General features: G+C 38.2%; 4 protein-coding genes across 4 annotated transcripts; 1 reads left to right on the top strand and 3 right to left on the bottom strand.

The window, feature by feature from the left end:
• Positions 1-406: 406 nt before the first annotated feature.
• On the top strand, positions 407-4232 carry fam151b (family with sequence similarity 151 member B). The gene is made up of 6 exons (XM_056746414.1): positions 407-626; positions 710-835; positions 1401-1560; positions 1685-1899; positions 2343-2478; positions 3843-4232. Exons 1-6 carry the CDS (start codon positions 521-523, stop codon positions 3991-3993), a joined length of 894 nt encoding a protein of 297 aa, XP_056602392.1. The 5' UTR covers positions 407-520; the 3' UTR covers positions 3994-4232.
• Positions 4233-4597: 365 nt separating this feature from the next.
• On the bottom strand, positions 4598-6373 carry ankrd34bb (ankyrin repeat domain 34Bb). The gene is made up of 2 exons (XM_056746797.1): positions 6171-6373; positions 4598-6089 (listed from the first exon to the last, which is right to left on the bottom strand). The coding sequence occupies exons 1-2, from the start codon at positions 6371-6373 to the stop codon at positions 4625-4627; spliced, it is 1668 nt and encodes a 555-aa protein (XP_056602775.1). The 3' UTR covers positions 4598-4624.
• Positions 6374-11514: 5141 nt separating this feature from the next.
• dhfr (dihydrofolate reductase) lies at positions 11515-15463 on the bottom strand. Its single transcript, XM_056746567.1, has 6 exons — positions 15310-15463; positions 14877-14926; positions 14643-14748; positions 14428-14554; positions 12918-13033; positions 11515-11819 (listed from the first exon to the last, which is right to left on the bottom strand). Exons 1-6 carry the CDS (start codon positions 15399-15401, stop codon positions 11738-11740), a joined length of 573 nt encoding a protein of 190 aa, XP_056602545.1. The 5' UTR covers positions 15402-15463; the 3' UTR covers positions 11515-11737.
• A 232-nt stretch (positions 15464-15695) lies between these two features.
• On the bottom strand, positions 15696-19389 carry si:ch211-214j8.12 (uncharacterized protein LOC100000539 homolog). Its single transcript, XM_056746237.1, has 6 exons — positions 19345-19389; positions 19180-19221; positions 18592-18835; positions 18335-18501; positions 16798-17933; positions 15696-16702 (listed from the first exon to the last, which is right to left on the bottom strand). The coding sequence occupies exons 3-6, from the start codon at positions 18815-18817 to the stop codon at positions 16312-16314; spliced, it is 1920 nt and encodes a 639-aa protein (XP_056602215.1). The 5' UTR covers positions 18818-18835; positions 19180-19221; positions 19345-19389; the 3' UTR covers positions 15696-16311.
• Positions 19390-19430: the final 41 nt, after the last annotated feature.

Genomic DNA, 19430 nt, shown 5'->3' with positions numbered 1-19430 from the left:
GCAGTGTCCTTTTACTAATTATAACTCAATGATGATGCGCCAAAAGACAAAGAATTTCCTTATTGCTAAATCATAATCTAAAGTAGGATTTAACCAAATCCTCCACATCCATTGTTTCTAGCAATTCTCTTATTTTTCTCAAAATATTACGAGTTTATTCTCGTATTACTACGAGTTTATTCTCGTAACATTTCGACTTTAATCTTGTAAAATTTCGACTTTATTCTCGTAACATTTCGACTTTATTCTCGAAATCTTTTTTTTTTACATGTCACTAAAACGCCGTCGTAATTTTGATAGTGATTTTAAGTTGTAATTTATTTCAAGAATTAACAGATTTGTTAAAAAATCTTGAACAGCCATATACAACTTTAATATTTTTGGCGATGTGCAGAAGGCAGACACTGTGTGTGAAGTGACTACATGTCCCATACTGCCTCACGCCACCGCCTGAGTAGTTCCCATACGACCATGTAGAAACGGGTAGTGTTATGATATCAGGAAGTTAGCATAATAATACATGGGCATAATAACACTTAAGTCGTATCGCTATATCTTGTGTGCTACAGCTATCGTATTTTTGGTCGTTTACTACGTCAAATTGCAGTTTCTGTTAAACTCCTCAGGTAAGGTAGAAAGCTAAAGTGCTAGCTGGACAATCCGAGGCATTTTGTGTCTATTCTTTTACATCTACTGGATTTGTCCACAGGATCGATGAGTGAACACACACTAGAGTATTTTCTCAACAAAGGGACAATACAGGGAAATGATGCTGCTGATATTGAATGGTTTCACGCGACAAACAGCAAGAGCAAACTCACAGAGGCTCTTCGAAGTAAGTAACTTTATAAAAGGGAGACTTACGCCACGTTCACACTGCAAGATTTAATGCTCAACTCCGATATTTGGCTCAAATCTGAGGGCGTATGTTTATAATGTGATGCTTAATGTTTGGCAACCGAGCTGTAAAGTGCACTTCCGTCAACAGAATAGTCTGTGAAGCTTTAAATTAGCGCAGAATTATGACGCCAGTCGACAATGACGCAAAAGTCGCATGAATTCCGATATGACCGTTCAGACTGAGGTCGCAGTGCAAAACGTCAGACCTGAATCTGATTTAGGACCACATATGGAAGTGGCTCGGATCAGATTAAAAGAGATCGGATTCCATCTGGTTTGTCTTGTTCACACTGTCATGATCTAAACAGATCTGGGTCAGATCAAAACATTTTGATTTTGGTGGCAGTGTGAACGTGGCTTTAGTTTCACTTGATTTTTATTTACACTATGTTTCTTGCATGAGTATATTAGCTACAATAGTATAGGCTACTGTATATTTTATATATATATATATATATTAATAGCTTTAATATTGTTTGTGTGCACTGTTCTTTATTGAGGTTCCGCACAGATGATTGAAGCTGATGTTCTTCTCCGGGGTCGTGATCCTGAAGAGCCCATTATGGCGCACCCACCTGATAAGGACAGTGATATCAACCTACAGGACTGGCTGAAAGAGGTTGTGAAAACAGACAAAGGAATAAAATTAGACTTTAAAAGGTGTGATTTTTTTTTTTCAGCAGTTAGTGTTTTGTTTGCGTTTTTTGCGCTTATGTATCGTACTGTCTATATTGTTGCTGATAGATGGCAGAACTTGTGATAATTGATGAATGGTGTTTGACAGCCTCACAGCAGTCTCCCCATCTATGACTCTACTGCAAGAGGTTCGAGATCAGCTGCAGGGACCAGTGTGGATCAATGCTGACATTCTTCCAGGTCCTGGAGGAAAAGCCATTCCTTTAGACCCTCAGGTCTTTATAAAGCAAGCGTCTCTCAGATCAGACGATGTTCTCTCTTTGGGTTGGACCACTGGATGGGATGCAAATGTAGATAACCTTGGTAAGAATTATTTTTACCTCACTTAAATTACTTTAGAAATATCAGGTAATGTAACCATCATGTACTTAAAAACAGTTGTACACAGCTTAATCGTTAACTTCAGCAAAAGTTTTAAAACATATTTTAAGTTAATTTTTTTAAATCACGATGAATACTGAAAACAACATTTGTCTTGACCTTGAAGACAGTCATTAGGATCATTGAGTTAAATTTAGTATAGAAACACTTTTCAAGTAAGTTATAAAATATTTTTACTTTTTAAAACCATCAATGGAACGTGCTCATAATAGTAGAGGTCTATTAAAGAAGTTTTCGTATAAATTGAATTTAATATAGACACATAATCTTTGCGTACTGTTTTATTCTAAAACAAAAAAGTATGAGAATTGACTCAATATCGATGTCAGATTTCTCATATATACTTGTTGATTTTATGGGAATAGGCTACAGCTGGGAGATGGTTCATCAGATGGAAAACTTATGCAGATCCCTAAAGCAACCAGTCACATTTCCAGTCCGAGCAGCCCTACTTCCTGTGTCCTTTTCACAGTTTCAGTGGCTTTTAGAGCAATCAAAAAGGTGAGAGTCGACCTCTAGAATGTATCCAATAAATCTGTTCTTTAATCCAGGGGTTCACAAACCCTTCCACCTGCGACCCCCAAAATAACAGTGCCAGTGACTCGAGACCCCCAATGTCTTCGGAGGTGGTTAGAGTATACAAACGTTGCGGCAATTTTACATGCACCTTTTTTTACATGCACCTATTTTACAGGCACCTATTTTAGAGGCACTTATTTACCCAAACGTGCATAATGACAACACAAAAGAGCACAGTCTAACATAATATTATTTTATAGTTAATTACTTTACTTGTTGTTATATATAAACTATGAACTATTACTACAGATTGTCGAATTTCATCAAACTGATTCGAGTGCTGATGGATGTGACTCTTTTCGGACCTAAGGATGATTGCCCATCTGATTGTGGCTCTTCTTCGCCCTCCTCCGCTGGCATTGTCTTTGGTCGATATTAATAAATGTTTCATTTCGACAAATAAGAATATCCTAAATTTAAACCCTGAAGAATAATCTGCATGCACATGGGACTGTTTAAAGTGATGCTGTAAATGGACTTGCTACACCTAACCGAATGCGGTTGCTAATGTCGTTAATGTGACGTTAATCGCCTCAGGGGTCATGATCGAGGGGGAGGAAATTCCTAAGTCTGATGCTTTTTATTTGCCTGTTTTTTTTTTTAACCAAACTAATTTTTTTATATTTTGTTACATTTATTGATAACATACACTATTTCTTGAAATAAGAAAATATTTCTGGAAATCATCTTGCGACCATATCCTCGCGCCCTTGTGAACCCCACTTTGTGAACCCCTGCCTTAATCAGTCTATTTAAATGTATTTATTATTATAGAAGCTATTATTAAAGACACATCTATGTGAAGGAGTCCTTTGATTCGCTGGTTGATTTATTTTATGCAAAGAAGAGCAGAGTCAATGCTTTGAACTTTATTTCTGGGTAATTTGGTTATGGCTTCTCTCACACCTGTTTGTGACTGTAATTGAAACTCTTGAACCTACTTGTTCTGGACGACAGATATTCAGGTATTAAAGGAGAATTAAGGAAGGTTTAATCCTTCTCTACCGAAACGTTGCTCTAAAGTAGGTCCCACTTGGGGTGAATGTACAATGTCTTCAGTCTCAAACCAAATGGAATAGGATGGTCTATGTAAATACAACAAATCCTGCAAAATGTTTGTCTGTTAGTTAGAGATTATTTTGTATTCAGATGCCAGATTTGAAAATGATCAGTAGCATTCTGACAATAGTATGTTTTGATAGTGATTCTGCTTTTATCTTGTTAATGAGGTTTTAATTTTCAATTCAACAAATTCTAAATATCTTCTTGTCTTCTCATTTTTTTAGGTACAGCCTGACTGTATGGACAGGCAGAGATGATGTTTTTAAAGTTGAGGATCTGTTGCCCTACAGGCAAAATTTTAGCAAAACCAGAATCTACTATGATCTGCTAGAATCTCAAATGATACAATTTAAACAACTACCTGGCTTCTCCTAATGAAAAACAATAGCAAGAGTTTGACTTTAAAAAGTCAAAACATTAAGCACATAACATTTCATTATTTTTTTCATCCTCATGTTTCTTTGATTGTTCCAAGTCTAAATAATAGACAATATCACAAAAACTGTATTTTTGTAATTTACATTTTTTTGTACTTTGGACCTTTATGTGTTTATGATGACAAAATGCATTTAAAGCAACCTTATAATAAAAAAGGTTTATGTTTCTAAAACACATATTCAAACGAGGAGGGACTGTTTTCTGTGGCATTGTTTATTTACAGTCAATAGGTCAACAAGTCAATATATTCTGTTTTATAAATAAAAAGACAATACAGACATATATCAAGTTTAGAGAGAAAGCAGGTTTAAGTACATTAAACAGCAGCAGTATTCTGTATTCAGTATACTAACAGTAATCATTTCATTATTCTGATTCAGTATACTAAAGAACAGAGCACAGAGAACAACAGTAAAGTGCAGTAAATTTTAGAACCGTGACATTTAACATTTATTTCCATTGTCCAGTTTAAAAAGTGCATTTACGGGATGGTTAAAATATTATTTAAATATCAGTCTAAAATGTATCAAGAAGCTTGACATTTTATTTTAACCTTACAATGTAATGTTTACTGACCGAAGATCTCTTCAAAGTTAACCAGCTGCTTAATCTGTTCGGTTTGCATGGAGTGTCGTCTTAGCAGAGTCTTCTTGTTCTTGTGATCTCTTGGATGGCTTGGGGCACAGGGCACAAAATGTCTAGATCCTGGAACAATGGGTGCAGTTCCTGCCACAGGTTTGCTTCCACTGTTGGAGGCAGGGCTGCTATTAGCTTTGATATCTGGTATGGGTGCATGTGGATTGAGAGGTGGCAGATAACCAGGCCGGGTTTGTGAGATATGGTCCAGGAGTAACGCTCCAGAACCTCTCCGCTCCAGCATCGCAGGGTTTCTCCTCTGAACCAGACTCTCCAAAGACTCTCTGGACCCAGATAGAGTAGAAGAACGGCTGATGACGAGCTTGCGTTTCTCGGTTCCCCCGGTCCCTCCTCCGGACCTCCCTAGATCTTCAGAGGGTTGTCTCCCGAATTGTGGCAACTGAGAGTCAGAGCTGTAGTGGTCCATTCCAATGTTGCGACGACGAAACACGTTTCGCAGACTGGAGACAGCCAAATTGGGCAGGCAGTCTGAGTCCCGGTCCACAGGGAAAGTGCCTGAAATTGATATTTGTTTGAGATTTTGATGTGAGGAGAGTGTTAGTAACTCCCCGTCATAAGACATCTTTCTATTCAGCCATTTTTGGCCTTTTGTTTGTTTGCCTTCACTCTCCAAAGCTCTAAGCAGACTAGTAGAGTCTTTGACATCGATGCTTTGATGCCGAGCTACAGTAGGTCTCATTGGAGGCGGAGAACTGCTGTACCCGAAAGAGAGCTCCTCTTCAGGGGTGATATCTAGGAGCTCCTCTGTCAAGGATGAGGACTTGCTTTGCTGTAAGAGCACTGATGGAGGGATCTTCAGCCAGGGCTCTGAGTGCAACCTTTGCAAATGCAACAACTTAGTCACACTGTCGGCTTGCGGAGGACTCAAATCTTGAATTGGTGACCCAGGCTTGGATGTGCAAAGTGTTGAAGTGGAGCCCAGACTTAAGTTCTCCCTTAAAGTTAAAGGAGGGCTTTCAGGCTGGTTGTTGTAGTGCGGTGAAATACGAGGTGTGCAGATTTTGATTTCAGAGGAGAACATACATGATGCAGGGGCACAGTGCAACCGCTCTTCGAGATTTGGAGGAGGTGGTACATTTAAGTACTGTTTGGTCATTTGTCTTCCCGAGGGTAGTTTATCCGTTGTAATAATGATCACTTCTTTGCCCTTGGCTTTACAAGCATCCAGTAGTACCCGTAGCGCATCTTTGTCTCCAGCATTTACAGCGTAAACCAGAGCGGAAGACCCGTTGTGGTCTTCCAAACTGGGGTCTGCTCCGCTGGAGAGGAGAAGAGACAGGACCTCCTCCCCCACCCGTTCTATGCAGGCATGCATTAGGGCCGTCTTACCGGACTTGTCTTGAATGTTAGGGTCTGCGCCGTTTTCAAGAAGATACCTGTTAAGAAATTCCATTAGTTTCGCAAATCAAGTCTGTGTGTAAATACAGGAGATGGTCAAGAACTTTCAAAACACCCACCTGATGATCTTGGGTTTCGGCACGCTCTGAGCATCAGCATGGTGGCTTTTACTGGCCACCATCAGTGGGGTTTCTCCCCTCTCGTTGCTTTCATTAATGTAAGCCCCCCCTTCCAAAAGCAAGCGAGTCAGCCTCAGTCGACAGAGATATACGGCTTTCAGCAAGGAGTTTCCATCTGTCCGCACCTCTGTCGAGTCCTCCATTATTATGTGGTCCTGAGCGTTGAGAGGCTAATGTCACAGTGGCTCAGTGGTTCACGGGTCCTTCAGATTTCTTCTTTGAGTTCTGTGAGGCATGTGAGGATAGCGCAGAGCGTCAGAAACAGTTTAGAAAATCAAGGTTTTTACTTAAGTGCATGCTTTTGTTTCATATCCGATTGAATTGCATCAAAGCGTAGCTGCTGTCTCTTTGACATTGAAATGTTCTCGCCTCAGAGGAATATGTTAGAAAGGCATCCTGCTATAATTCAGCCTCTCTGTTCTAATATGAAGATGTTTGTTATGATGACTTTGTAGGTGGCATGTCTAGGTACTTGAAGACATAAGACACCTGAAGTTAGTTACCTAATCCCTATTACATAAAATGTCTCTTTCATATTCTTAGCATTTTGCTGAATATTTTTGTATACCGTATTACGCAACATACTTTAGTCTTTCCACACTTTCAAATAGGGAGGTTGGCGGCAGGCCTGCCTCAGACATTTTCACCTGCCTCCAGACGTGGAGGTTGAAATTCAATAGGTTGACGCGAACTAAATTCAACTCGATGATGGCATTCCTTTATACAGTCTATTGTGCAAGTGGCCTTGTTCCATCAGCTCGCAGCGCAGTCGCAGTGCGATCTTTATTTAACAAAGAGAGAGCAAGAGACCGTCAGGTTTATTAACACCAATTCACTGGAGTTGTGCTAAGATGAGTAAGAGCATCAATCTTTTTGTGTCCTCTAATAGAAATAAACTGGGCTGACATTCTTTCAGCGGCTGTTATTAGAAGTGAAGGCTTCAGGAAACAAGGCTGAATAAGAAGTGCGTCAGCTCCCTGGACGAACACTTCCTTGTACATGTGAAATGCTTTAACTGAAACAGTTAACATCGTTGCTTTGATTCTGCAAGCTCTCTCACTCCATGTGTCATGTTTTTATTCTATGTCTCTATGCTATTAAACTGCTTCTTTCTGACAGTTTGGCCTGTCAAATCAAATCGTGTAGGCAGTCTAGCGTCCTGATCGCTCCTGTACAAGTGCACTGCCTGGTGCCTGCAGGACATCTCGGTTCAAGCTGCTAATTCCTAGAGCTCCCAGGGCTGGCATTTAAAACCACAGCTTTGTGTGGCGTACCCCCAGTCTTCAATCGCCCTTGGGAACAGAGAGAATTTTTAATGACAGGCCCCCTCTCTCTCTCCGCCACCGCCTCGTGTTAAAAAGCATGGAGCAAATGAGGCCCAAAACAGATGAGGGTGGCGATTGTTGCAGCAACAGAGCTGAAGTGGAGAACCAAACAGACCACTTCACGCACCTGTATGCATCTGTGATTCATGCCAGATCACGCAATTCTTATTTTCCTTGCAAATGGTGGGCAGTTTTTTTGCCTCTCAAAAACACCTGCAGGGAAAATGAAAAGGCACTCTGTGACGTTGAATGATAAATGAATAAGAATGGTTTTGTTGCGGGTCTTGATTAATGAGGATGATGAAAGCTTCCTCACTGCACTTTCGAGGTTTGCCAGGATGGTTCTGCTTTCATGCATTAAAGGGTGAATAAATTATAAGCTTTCAGACGTGAAGATGTAATTCCAGTTCCGTACAGGATAAATGAATACCAAAAATATCATTTATGATAAAAATCTGTATGCATAACAGTGGAAGTATCATTTGAAATCACTTTCTTTTAATAATGTGACAATTTATGCTACAGCACCTTTTTAATAACTATTAAAATATTTACACAGCATTTGTTATGGAAAGTCAAATTTTTCTTTATTCTTTAAAGAAATGCTATTCAGTTTTATACTCCTTACTTTAAATGATTAAAGATAATGTCAAATATTATAAGAAACCATCAGCTACTCAAATCTTGCACGCACAAAAGCCAAGACCCACAGTTTCACATTTCTATGCAGCCAAAATAACATTCTTATTACATGAAACTTTTTACAAATCTACAGTATTTAAAAACAGATCATACAGTAATAAACTTTTGCTCTTTATAAATAGCAAAGCATATTTTTCAGTTGCCTTATATATTTATGAAATCATTCAGAGGGGTCCTTACCAGCATTTAATAACCCAATCGCTGCTCTAGATTCCCAGGAGCGTGCTGCTAGCATCTCATTTTATAGGCAGGTAATCCAGTGTTGAGCTGGAGTTGTCACATTTAAATGATAAACAGAGGACCTTTAAGTGAGAGACAGACGTGTGGAGATGTTCACTGACTGACTATGAATAAAAGAGAGAGACAGATAGAAGAGAGAGAGCGAGTGAGAGAGAGAGAACAGGTGCCTCAGGTCTAATAACCGCTCTCACCACGACTCTCTGTGCATTACGGGAACAGCCAAGCTTAAGAGAGCAAGGTGACGCCAGTCGAGGAATATCTAGCGTCAGTCGGCCGCCTGTCCATTATTCACACACTGGGAAATAATTGTTGAGCTCATATGTTCAGGTTGTGCGTGAATCTTCATTTGTTCTCAACTCTGATGTCAACATGCTCATGGGACAATGGCTCCTACGGTGTAGTTACATCATTATGACACAACTCATTAAGTCTCGCCTCTGAGGCAGCGGTCAGCTCTTGAGGGGATGGCAGGGTGAGTGTATTAATTGATTTGTCACTATAGATAAAACCGAAATGTAACGAAGAACAGAATGGAGGCCCAATATAGGTCCCCCAATGAATGGATAAAAAGGACATGTGGACAGACACACGGACATAAATATGATAGGTCTTTGGATGAAAGCAAAAAAAATGCAAAAGTTTTCAATTGTCTTCTTCCACTGTGAACATGATTCCATCAAGTTAGAAATGTTCCCAGATCCACAGTTGTCAATTACATTTTAGTCTGTAGAGGGTTAATTTTAGGATTAGGTGGAATTCTCACAATTTATCCCCTAAAATTAGATATAAAATAAATTAAGGTAAAGATTATATTTCTTTGACATGAACCATGTAGCAACATCCCGAAGGACAATTTTATCAAAGCTCTGTGATCAACTGTAAAGCTCAAGTAATAACAATTTTAGAATGCATTATAAGGTGCATTAAAAGGCATAATTAATACATTAAAACTACTTTTATGATGCATTATACATATATGCTAAAAAAGTGAAGTGTTACCGAAATGTCTTTTTAAGAAATAAAAATAACACAAATGAGACAACAGTTAAACTACATTGACACCACAGCGTGACAGGTCCAACACCACATAAAAGCTGCGCCGCATCCAGTGTGGACAACATTTTTATTATAATGAGTTCTAATTTACATTTACATTACATTTAGTCATTTAGCATACGCTTTTATCCAAAGCGACTTACAAAGAGTTCAGGGAGCAATATGTCATACAGGAGCAATAATACAAGAGTTACTAAACTAGTAACTTTGTAGTATAGCACTCACTGTATTATTGCTCCTGTATGACATATCGCTTATTGCTCCCTGAACTCCTTGTGCGATTCTAATGTCTTCTGTCGGGTTGCATCCCGTTTAGACACGGTTTAAAAATGTGTAGCTGTAAAATTTAGATTATGCAGGTAAAATAACCTAAATTTGATGAGAAATCTTCATACTTTTCAAATCTAAGCTCAGTTTGTTTGATTTCTTCTGAAAAAAAGATTTCTGGGTATTTTTAAGTAGAAATTTCTGAGGCATGATACTGATAGTTCACCCAAAAATTAAAGCTCTGTCATCATTTCAGCCTCTTGTCTTTTCAGACCTGTAAGAATTTCTTTGCACAAAAGATATTTGAAGATCGTTGGTGTCACAGTGCAACATTAAGACAAACACTGTGACCACACACACACATATGGTAGAAATATATTTTGATTTGAACTTACCCGTGTAATGTGCTTACTGTTTTGGTCTACCATACAAATTTAAACCACATTGCATAGCCCATTGAAATAACCACAGACACATGTTTCCCTCATCTACCACCATTTATTTAAAATACAACCACATAGAAGATTACATGCACTCCCTGGTTTCCATTTTGCAGAACCAAACCAGTTCAATAGACAACCTGGGATTTATTTACAACACTAAGAGCCATCTTAGATGTGACATCATCAGGGTCACAACCATAATACCAAAAAAATCTATTGTATTTTGAATTGTGTATGTGTTGTTTATTTTTATTAGTTTAATTTTTATTTTATTATGTTTAAATGTTATATGTACAAAGCTACATGGTAAGATCCAGGGGCGGGGCCTAGAATTTAAAACGGCCCGAAACACTCATTCAGTGTGGGTTGTTGGAATAGGAGTTTGGTTAGTGCATTGGAGTGTTGGATTTATCTGAATTTGCCTGTAAATATTGTACAGTTTATTTTTCTTTGTTATTTTGGCACTTTCTGTTCACACAGTGTTTTGCTGAAAAATTTGCATTTTGGTGAAGAGAATACAATAAATCTCTCTCTTCCTCACATCAACGGGTTTCTGTGTCACTTTTAACCTCCATTCCCCAGATCATCCTGTCAACAGTTGGTTACCAGTACCCATTCACTTGCACCGCCACTTTTCGGTTACCAATTTCTTCAAAATATCTTCTGTTGTGTTGCTCAGTGTTATCTCATTGATGTCTAGGATGAATCATTTTATTGAGATATTAAATCTGTGATTCTTATGCAATGCCTTACTCTACAAAACCATGGTCTATTCGTATATATTCGTGGTACGACCCTGCACACAATGATTAAGTGTGAGCACGCAAATCACTTGAAAATAAATGAAAGTGCTACTTAGCGTACACACAAGGTGCGCATGGTGGGTAATTGGAATTCCAGTCGAGTTTATAGAAGCCTGGTGGTTAACATTCGTAGTACATTAGGCGGATATACCCGAAACCAATCAGCTGAAAAAGGCTGTGTATGATTGCAGCACTTGGCTTTTAAAAAGGACACCGGGAAGGAGTTTGTGTGGGTGAGAGACTAAACACGCTAAAACGGTGTGACCCTTTCCTAAACTATATAAGAACCTTTGTCAGTCAGCCAAAAGAAAATACATCCATATTCATGAGGGTGGATTGATCTTGGGGCTGGCTTAACAGCAGACACTTCAGTTTCTATTCGATATGGAGATGAGCTGGTTGCCTTTTCTTAGTTGAAGAGATGAAGAATAATTAAGTGGATAGCAGATGTAGAAAACTCAATTTATTGGGATAAAAATTCACTTCTGAATATTTGAAACAATGTCCAAGGAATATAAACGTGTACAAACTTGTTTAATGGTAGTTTGGCCTATAGCAGTCAGCAGACTGACACATTGAGTTATTGTGCTTATGGAAGACCGGTTTGACTAAAAACACTACCCACTAGGTGACCCTTCTCAAATCTTAACATCCTATTTATAAGCTCCTCTTTAGTGGTCAGTGCTTTCATACACTTCAAAAGTGTACTGAATGCCATTCTCCTCCTGCATGCCTGTTGGAACCGCTGGGAACCTGAACAGAAAAAAAGGAACAAGAAAGCACAATAAGACATTTTCAATTCTTGACAGGACTCATTGTACAAGATATTAGACTTAGAACATAAGGAAACAGACGAACAATTAATATTTAAGTTCTTAAAATTCAGATTCTGATTTTGTCAACTTTCATTCACTGTTATAGATATTGACTATGCCATTTAAACGTTTTGACCACTATTAAGAGATAGCTCTGAGCAGATTAGTATCAAAAGATCAAAATACGAATAACAAAAGAGATCAAATAACAAATTAGTACATTCTTTTGGTCTTTGTTAGATGAAACAGCACGTTAACATTCAGAGTCCATTTAACTACTCTTTACATGCTTACTGTGTGCCTGAGAGATGTGACATTTGGCGCAGTCTACCTTTGATGCTAGATGCCACTTTAACATAACAAAAGGGCTTTTCTCATTGAACTCTCTTCACAATTCACTCAGGATATGCAATACACAAAATGTCTGTTCCATTGCCAAAAAAACCTATTAATGACAGTTTATTCAAGGACACATACACGAACGTAAAAATGTTCTGCCAAGTTCATAAAAACTACTGCTCCGTGTTTTATTCTTGTTTTTTTAGTAAACGCTTTACTAGCATACAGCACAGTGTATATGTCAGTATCGGAATTTGAGAGAATTGAAAATTTAATTATTAAAAACTCAAATGGTTTATAACAAACAACATAGTGAGTAAATATTTTTGATTATGTATACAACTAGAAATGTCCATAGTAGTACTTTTGCACCAACTTCTTAATAAAAAACAAAACATTTTTTTTATAACTTTACTTTAACATTACAATTTGTTTTGGCCATTCACGAACAATCCAATTCACTTCTTGATAAGAATGTTAAAAAAAATCTCGCTGCTTTTTTTTATGGGCTGAATAATTTCTACAAAAACAAAGTAAAGTTTCTAAGATATACCTTATACCATTGTTTTATGCCAAGTTTTGTCATTGTTTTATTTGAATTAGCTATATCGTATTATATTTTGAGTGCTTTCGAAACTGATATGTTGCAACTATATGCATATAGCTTTTAGAACTGGAAAAAACTGAGAGCACTCACTTAGGCAAAAGCTTGTACTTATCCATGTTAATATCAGGCAAAAATGTGTCACAGTCAAACTGCTTGAGGACCCGTGTTACCAAAAGACGCCTGGGACCCGGGCTCTCCATCACCTCCTGCAGAACACACCATAAAAACACAAAAAATGTTTGTCTGGTTATTTTTGTGCAAGGTATCAAAAGAGTGATGTATGAGAATGAAGGACCATGAGGGAAGAGTCTTTTGTATAATTTGCCTTGAGGCAGTTTCCATAACAACTGGTTAGAGAGCTGGGCAGATCTGGGCCCGTATTTATCAAGCTTCTGAGAATTACTCACAAGAACACTGCTATGAATTGACTTAAGTGTAAAAAATATAGTCTCAAAGCTCCGCTTACAGGGGTGAATACGTGTTTTACTGTGTCCTTGGTGTGTTATAAGTTGCCCATGCATGTCGGAACAAAAGATGCATTCTATCTAAAAGCGAATGCTTACACAGAGCTGCCTAAAACCCCTCTTGTAACCACACCCCAACAAATCTTAAGTCAGTTTGTGGTATTATTTGACTGATTATAAAGACCGTCAAAATGTATACGCAAATAAGGTGGGCATACCTGTCAGTACAATTGCTATGGAACCTGATGTTCCAAATATGGTAAGAAGCATTACATTTCCGTCCCACGCTTGCAGCATTTGACCAATCACTACGCACTGGTTAACTGACTGTTACACTCATTATAAATCTTTTCTTGCGTGTGAAATCACACATCACAGAAGAATACGGCAAAACTAAAACGCACAACAGTACTGATGATCCATAGAGCATAACTCAATGTACGCATCAATGACATGTACAGACTGCGTTCCTTTTAGCACAAAGAAGTTTGTTAAATGTATAAATTCGAAAATGAAAAATGATGTGTACATGTTGTTTCATTAATAAATGTCTTTCACAAATTCATACTTTAAAAATGAATGTGGAATGATATGGTTCCATAGGCCAACCCCTTTGTCCACCACATGACTCCGTCTCCTCAGCGCTCTCATAAGCCCCTAGTGGCAACTCCTAAACACTTGAGAGACCTCTCGAGCTGTCTTAAATAACTGGGAGAGTAAGAGTGATTCTTAGAATTAAGAAATTTGATATCTTGTTTTTATACTTAAGTGTGGAAGTAGGAGTAAATTTCATGAATTCTCAGCACTTAAGAGGGCAAAATGGCACTTTGAGAAATACAGGCCCTGGAGTACGCAGCTGAGATATAACTGTGGTGAGTGTTGGTGTGCATCCGTGTATGCATGATGTTACAGACATGCGACAGATTAAGCAGACAATTTTACCCTCAAATCGGGGATTTTTATACAACATGACAATATATAAAATACAGAAAAATCTGATGCATTATGTGAACATATGTATATGCAAATTTAGTAATAACAGAAATGTCATGTTGTATTTTGGTGCAAATTTAGCACATTCCAATACTGTGATAATAAAACTGATTTGATTAGATTTTATTACACTTTTCACAAACCTTGTAAAGAGCGCTGCCGCCAATTATCCAAACCTGGTCCAGTTCTTTTTCGAGTTCAGGGCTGTCTAATAGATTAAGGGCAGAACTGAAGTCTGAACAAAGATAGTGAGCTCCCTCTGGGGCTGTCCTGTGCACCAGATGCAAGACAAAACATATATTTTAATATTGATTTAGTCATTATGGTGCTTTAATACATGAACAAAGTAAAAACTTGCTTGAGCTCTCTGCTGAGAACTATGTTGATTCTGTTCTTAAGGGGTCTGTTTGCTGCAGGAATAGAGAACCAGGTCTTTCTGCCCATGACCACTGCATTCTTTTTACCTGACAAGGGACACATACACTCAGTTAAAAAGAAAGGTAAAACAATCCAGTGTTAAGTTAAATTTCAGAAACAAAAAATGCTTTATAAGAGCTATGATTAAGTGAGGCTGAACAACTGAGTATATTACCCTCCACTGAAGGGGTCATGGTCATTCTCTGAAAGTGCTTAAATTCATTACTGGAAAGATAAAGGAAACATAAAGATTACTGAATGCCAAGAGAGAGCTGAGCAAGCTTGTTTGAGTTAAAAGTTACGAATATGTTCTGCTTTATCAGTTTGGTTAATATGCTGAATATGGTTATTTGTAACTGACTCCAGAACAAAGGTCAAGCAAAGACCTGTAGAGTCACGTTACGACTGTCGTTTATTAGCGCAACCCTTTCAGATGAATGTTTATCTAAAATTCTTCCTTCTGTCATCGTTGGTCTTTTTAGTTCAATTTAATTTATTTGTAAATAGACAAAATATGCAAAGCGTAAAATACTGAGCAAAACACTTGGAACAGAACATTAGCTTGCCAGCTAGCAAGGAATAAAACGCCAGGCTTAAAACTGCCTCACCTTAATCTTACTGGATGCCAGGGCAGATTTCCATTTTTCCCTATTCCCATGTCAGGACAAACTGCTACGATACAGTTAAGAAGACGAGACATAATTGTGCAAAATGTATATATCGAGTGACAGTGCGCGGTCACGTCTTCCTCCCGCCAGCAGGTTTATGAATCCTTCTACGTCAAACGTTTTGCTCATGAATATGAATTACGTACGTGACGCTTCGCGGACCGATAGGCATAGCGACACCTACGTAATTCATATTCATGAGCAAGACGTGGAGTCGAGAACACGCGCGCGAGTTGCTAAATGAACAAAACATTTGTGAATATAAATAGTTTGCCAAGCATATCTTGCTTTTCTTCACGTATGAAGTGATGTAACAAAAGTTTTACAACCCTTATTTATTGTAAAGAGATATTTCATTTCTCCAACATAAGTGCAGTAACAATAAAACACCGTATGAATGGGAATGGCTTTAAAGTTGTAACGAAAGAAGAAAAACTTGTGATTGACAGTTTCTTAGCATTGGATTTTAGATCAATAACAGACTAGGAATGTGCTTACAATGGGTTAGTAGTAGAATAATTAAATATTAGGATATAGACATTTGGAAAGGATATGATTTTCATAGTGTTTGATAATTAATATTATGATAAATTAATATTATTAACTGTTTTCAGACAACTGTCACCCCTGTTGAGAACCACTGCTATAGACCATTTTGCAAGACATAAACAACAGTGGTGCAGAACTACTTAAGGTTATTTATTTCACATATATATTTGTCTAAATTATGTAAATGTTCTGTTTTTTGTATTTTTCTAACAATGTTGTAGTGTTAAAAAAAACTGTAAGAGGAAGTAATTCTGGACCATTGCTGTTCATGTCTTGCCTTATGGTATTATTAAAAGATATCGATGGTCACCCTTAACAATAGCATATAATTCCTCATTCTCCCATTAAACCAAGTACTCAGCTCTTTAAATGCAAGGCCTTGTCTGTCCCAGCTCAAGTCCATGTTATTTGTAGCGTATGGCGCCTCCTTTTGGATTTGCTTTGTAACTTCGTGATTTTGCTCAAAGTCAATGCCCAGCAGCCACTCAAATCTAAACTGGACAATCGTGTACAAGTCTTTACTAAATGAACTACTGTCTCCATGGTGATATCTGACCGGTTCAGGCCAAGAGATCTAAGGCAGTGCAGTGGGGGGCTGTCTAATGCACCAGAGGGTTTGGCCAGATGGTTCAAGACAAGTTTGAACACAGGGTCCAATCGGCAGGGAACAGCAATTAGTGAGAGCTTCTGAAGTAGTGAAGCGCCCCTGATTAGTGCCACCAGCACCCCTTTCAGAGACCTCCAACGTAGTGCAGGCATCATGCGTTGTTCATCCATGAAAAAGCTGTAGGTGGGAAATGTCATCACGTTTTATTGCTAAAAATCGAGGTATAAATTTAGTAAGAGTGTCAAAAATAATTATCATGTGATTTAACTTACTTTAGTGTTAGAGACTGGAGATTTGGAATACATGGCAGATTATAAAGGACTTCATCTTCACCATCCTCTTCGTCATCATCATCATTTCCCTCCCAGTTAGTGCTGGGTAGGTCTAAATGAATAGTGAGAGAGGTGAGTCTTGGACAGGCATGAATGAGCTCCAGTAAAGGAGTGTTTCCATCAGCTTTAATCCCTTCCAGAGTGAGCGAGAGCAGGTGTGAGCCTGCAGCTTGAAGCGCTGGAACTAGATCAGACATCAGACCAGCAAACTGAAGAGAAAGACAGCGTAGCTGGCCAGAAAACCTACCTAGTCCTCTGGCTAAAACGGCTGCCTGTTTGAAGCTGTCAGCACTATCTTCATTGTCAGCGCTATGCTGGAGACAGTCCAATGACAGGACACAAATGTCAGGGCAGACGTTCCCTACAGCCTCCAATGTATCCAGAGTCAATCCTTGTACATCCCTGAGACATGTTGTCACACTTCCATCCTTAACATAATCTTTTTCTGTAACCCCTATGCATCCTTCGGTCTCTTTCTGTCTTACCTCATCAGTCTGACCTTCATCTAATGACAACCATTCGTCTATTGGTTCTTCTAAATTTAAACCCTCCTCTCCATCTGTGCTCTTAAAGCTGCTGTCTTTCAACTGGTCTTCTTGTATCCTCCTAGCCCATAAGTCTTTTAGACTCAGCACCCCTTTTCGATTAGTGAACTCCTCAGTCACCTCATATTCTCTGTTCTGTATGAGAACACAAGCCTGTCCCAAACCCTCCAGTGCCAAACTTTGAAGCTTGGGTAAGCTAAGCAGGATATATGCAACAGCAGCCACTGCATCACCTTCACTGTCTGCCAAACAGATATCCAAAGCAAGCAGACTGCTTAAAACCTTTGTAGATATCGTGTTTGATTCTTGGCAGCCCAAAGGGAGGAGGTCGCTAGAGGTAAGGTGAAGACATCGGGAAACATCCAAGTGTTTTAGCATGGGGAATTGACGGCTCACCACAGATATTACTCTCTGATCACAGAGGGTTCCGGCCAGGGAGAGGGAACTGAGACGGTGTAGGCCATAAAGCAGTTCACACAGCACTGAGGACGACACATTTTGAGCACCACTGAGATCCAGAGACTGAAGATTCTGTGCAAGATAGAAAAATGAGTAAACATACTATTCAATAAGAGCTGCATTCATGATTTCTTGAATATCAAATAAAGGAATTACATCTAAAAATATCATACATAATTTAATTTGTATACATGTGTAAACTGTGTATATCTATTTGTAAATATACAAGGATACAGTTAATTAAAAAAAATATATATGAACATTTTTCGACAACATTAATGATCCGAAACATCAGTTTCTTTAAAAAACATTAGTTTCTTTCAATAATGTAGTCTCCTTAACTCTAAAATCCTAGATAACGTCTCATTTTATGGAGTTTAAAACCGTTTGCAGCTCAGTTTAAGAGTCTACAAGTCCAACAAGCATATTATTATGTTTGTGCAAACGGCTTGTAAAATATGTCTTTGTTTAACCTGGCATCGTATCTGGATTAGAGAGCAAAGGTTGCCATTCACAAGGCCGCATGCGGATTTGAGAGAAAGACAAGTCAGCTGCGGGAGAAGGAGAAGATGCAGGGCTGCGCGTGTCAACAGATTCCGTGAAGACAGAATACACAGCAGCTCATCCAGCAGCTCACCCGCTGAAAGAAAATAATTCACATGAGATGCCATTTTTCAAGAATATGATCTGCTGGATAATTTCTCTTAATGATGAATTCTCAAAAACTTACGTAGTGAACTAAAGGGACCCATGACGTATCTGAAGAAATATTGGTCCATGTATTTCTGGGCATAATCTTTGACCCACATGTCTTTCATGTTCTCAGCTAGGCTTTGGAGACAAAGGCCAACGAGCGTGGAAATGCTATCCCCGTCCTGATTCCATTTATTCATGCACTTTTTTTTTTTCTGATGTTCTTTGTCAAGTGTAGGTTCGAGTTGCCGGAACAAGGGCATATCTTACTCCCAATGTTACTAGTATAGATCAAGACAATGCACTTAGTATAGTATGAAGCAAAATGCCACACCTTAATGTGGTAAAGATCTAAGTTCAGGGTATAGTTCCCTTCATATGAGAAACCAATATTATAAGGACCTTTTGCAAATACACTGTTTAAAAAACACAGAGATTAAAGTGTTAACTAAAATAGTTAACTAACAGTTAAAAAAAAAGTTGGTTAAACAACAGGTGTACTGATAAACAGTACAGTATACAGTGAATAATTTACTATAACCTCCAGTGGTACAGTAATATATTAAAAAGCTAAAAAAGCAATACCACACAACACTTAAAATGTTTTGTTAAAAATAAATCTTACCAAGTTTGATGGATCTGATTGTGCTTTTTTAGTTTCTTAACTCTATAAATAAAGTCAATTTAAAAATCGAGTTACAAATAAGTAACCTTAATATTGAAAACCTAGTAACTTATTGCTTGTTAAGATAAATAAGTAAACTACGGTGTGCCAATACGATATACCGACCAATTCTGAATGCTTTCTGTGATGTTTAATGTCAACTTGTTCTTTCTCTTCCTCTTGAAGTTGAAATGAATTTAACAGTTCTGTGT

The sequence above is a fragment of the Triplophysa dalaica genome, chromosome 4 (genome assembly GCF_015846415.1).
Source record: "Triplophysa dalaica isolate WHDGS20190420 chromosome 4, ASM1584641v1, whole genome shotgun sequence".
Classification (NCBI taxonomy): Eukaryota; Metazoa; Chordata; class Actinopteri; order Cypriniformes; family Nemacheilidae; genus Triplophysa; species Triplophysa dalaica.
Note: the sequence above shows the minus strand (reverse complement) of the source record. Positions and strands in the feature narration are given on the sequence as shown.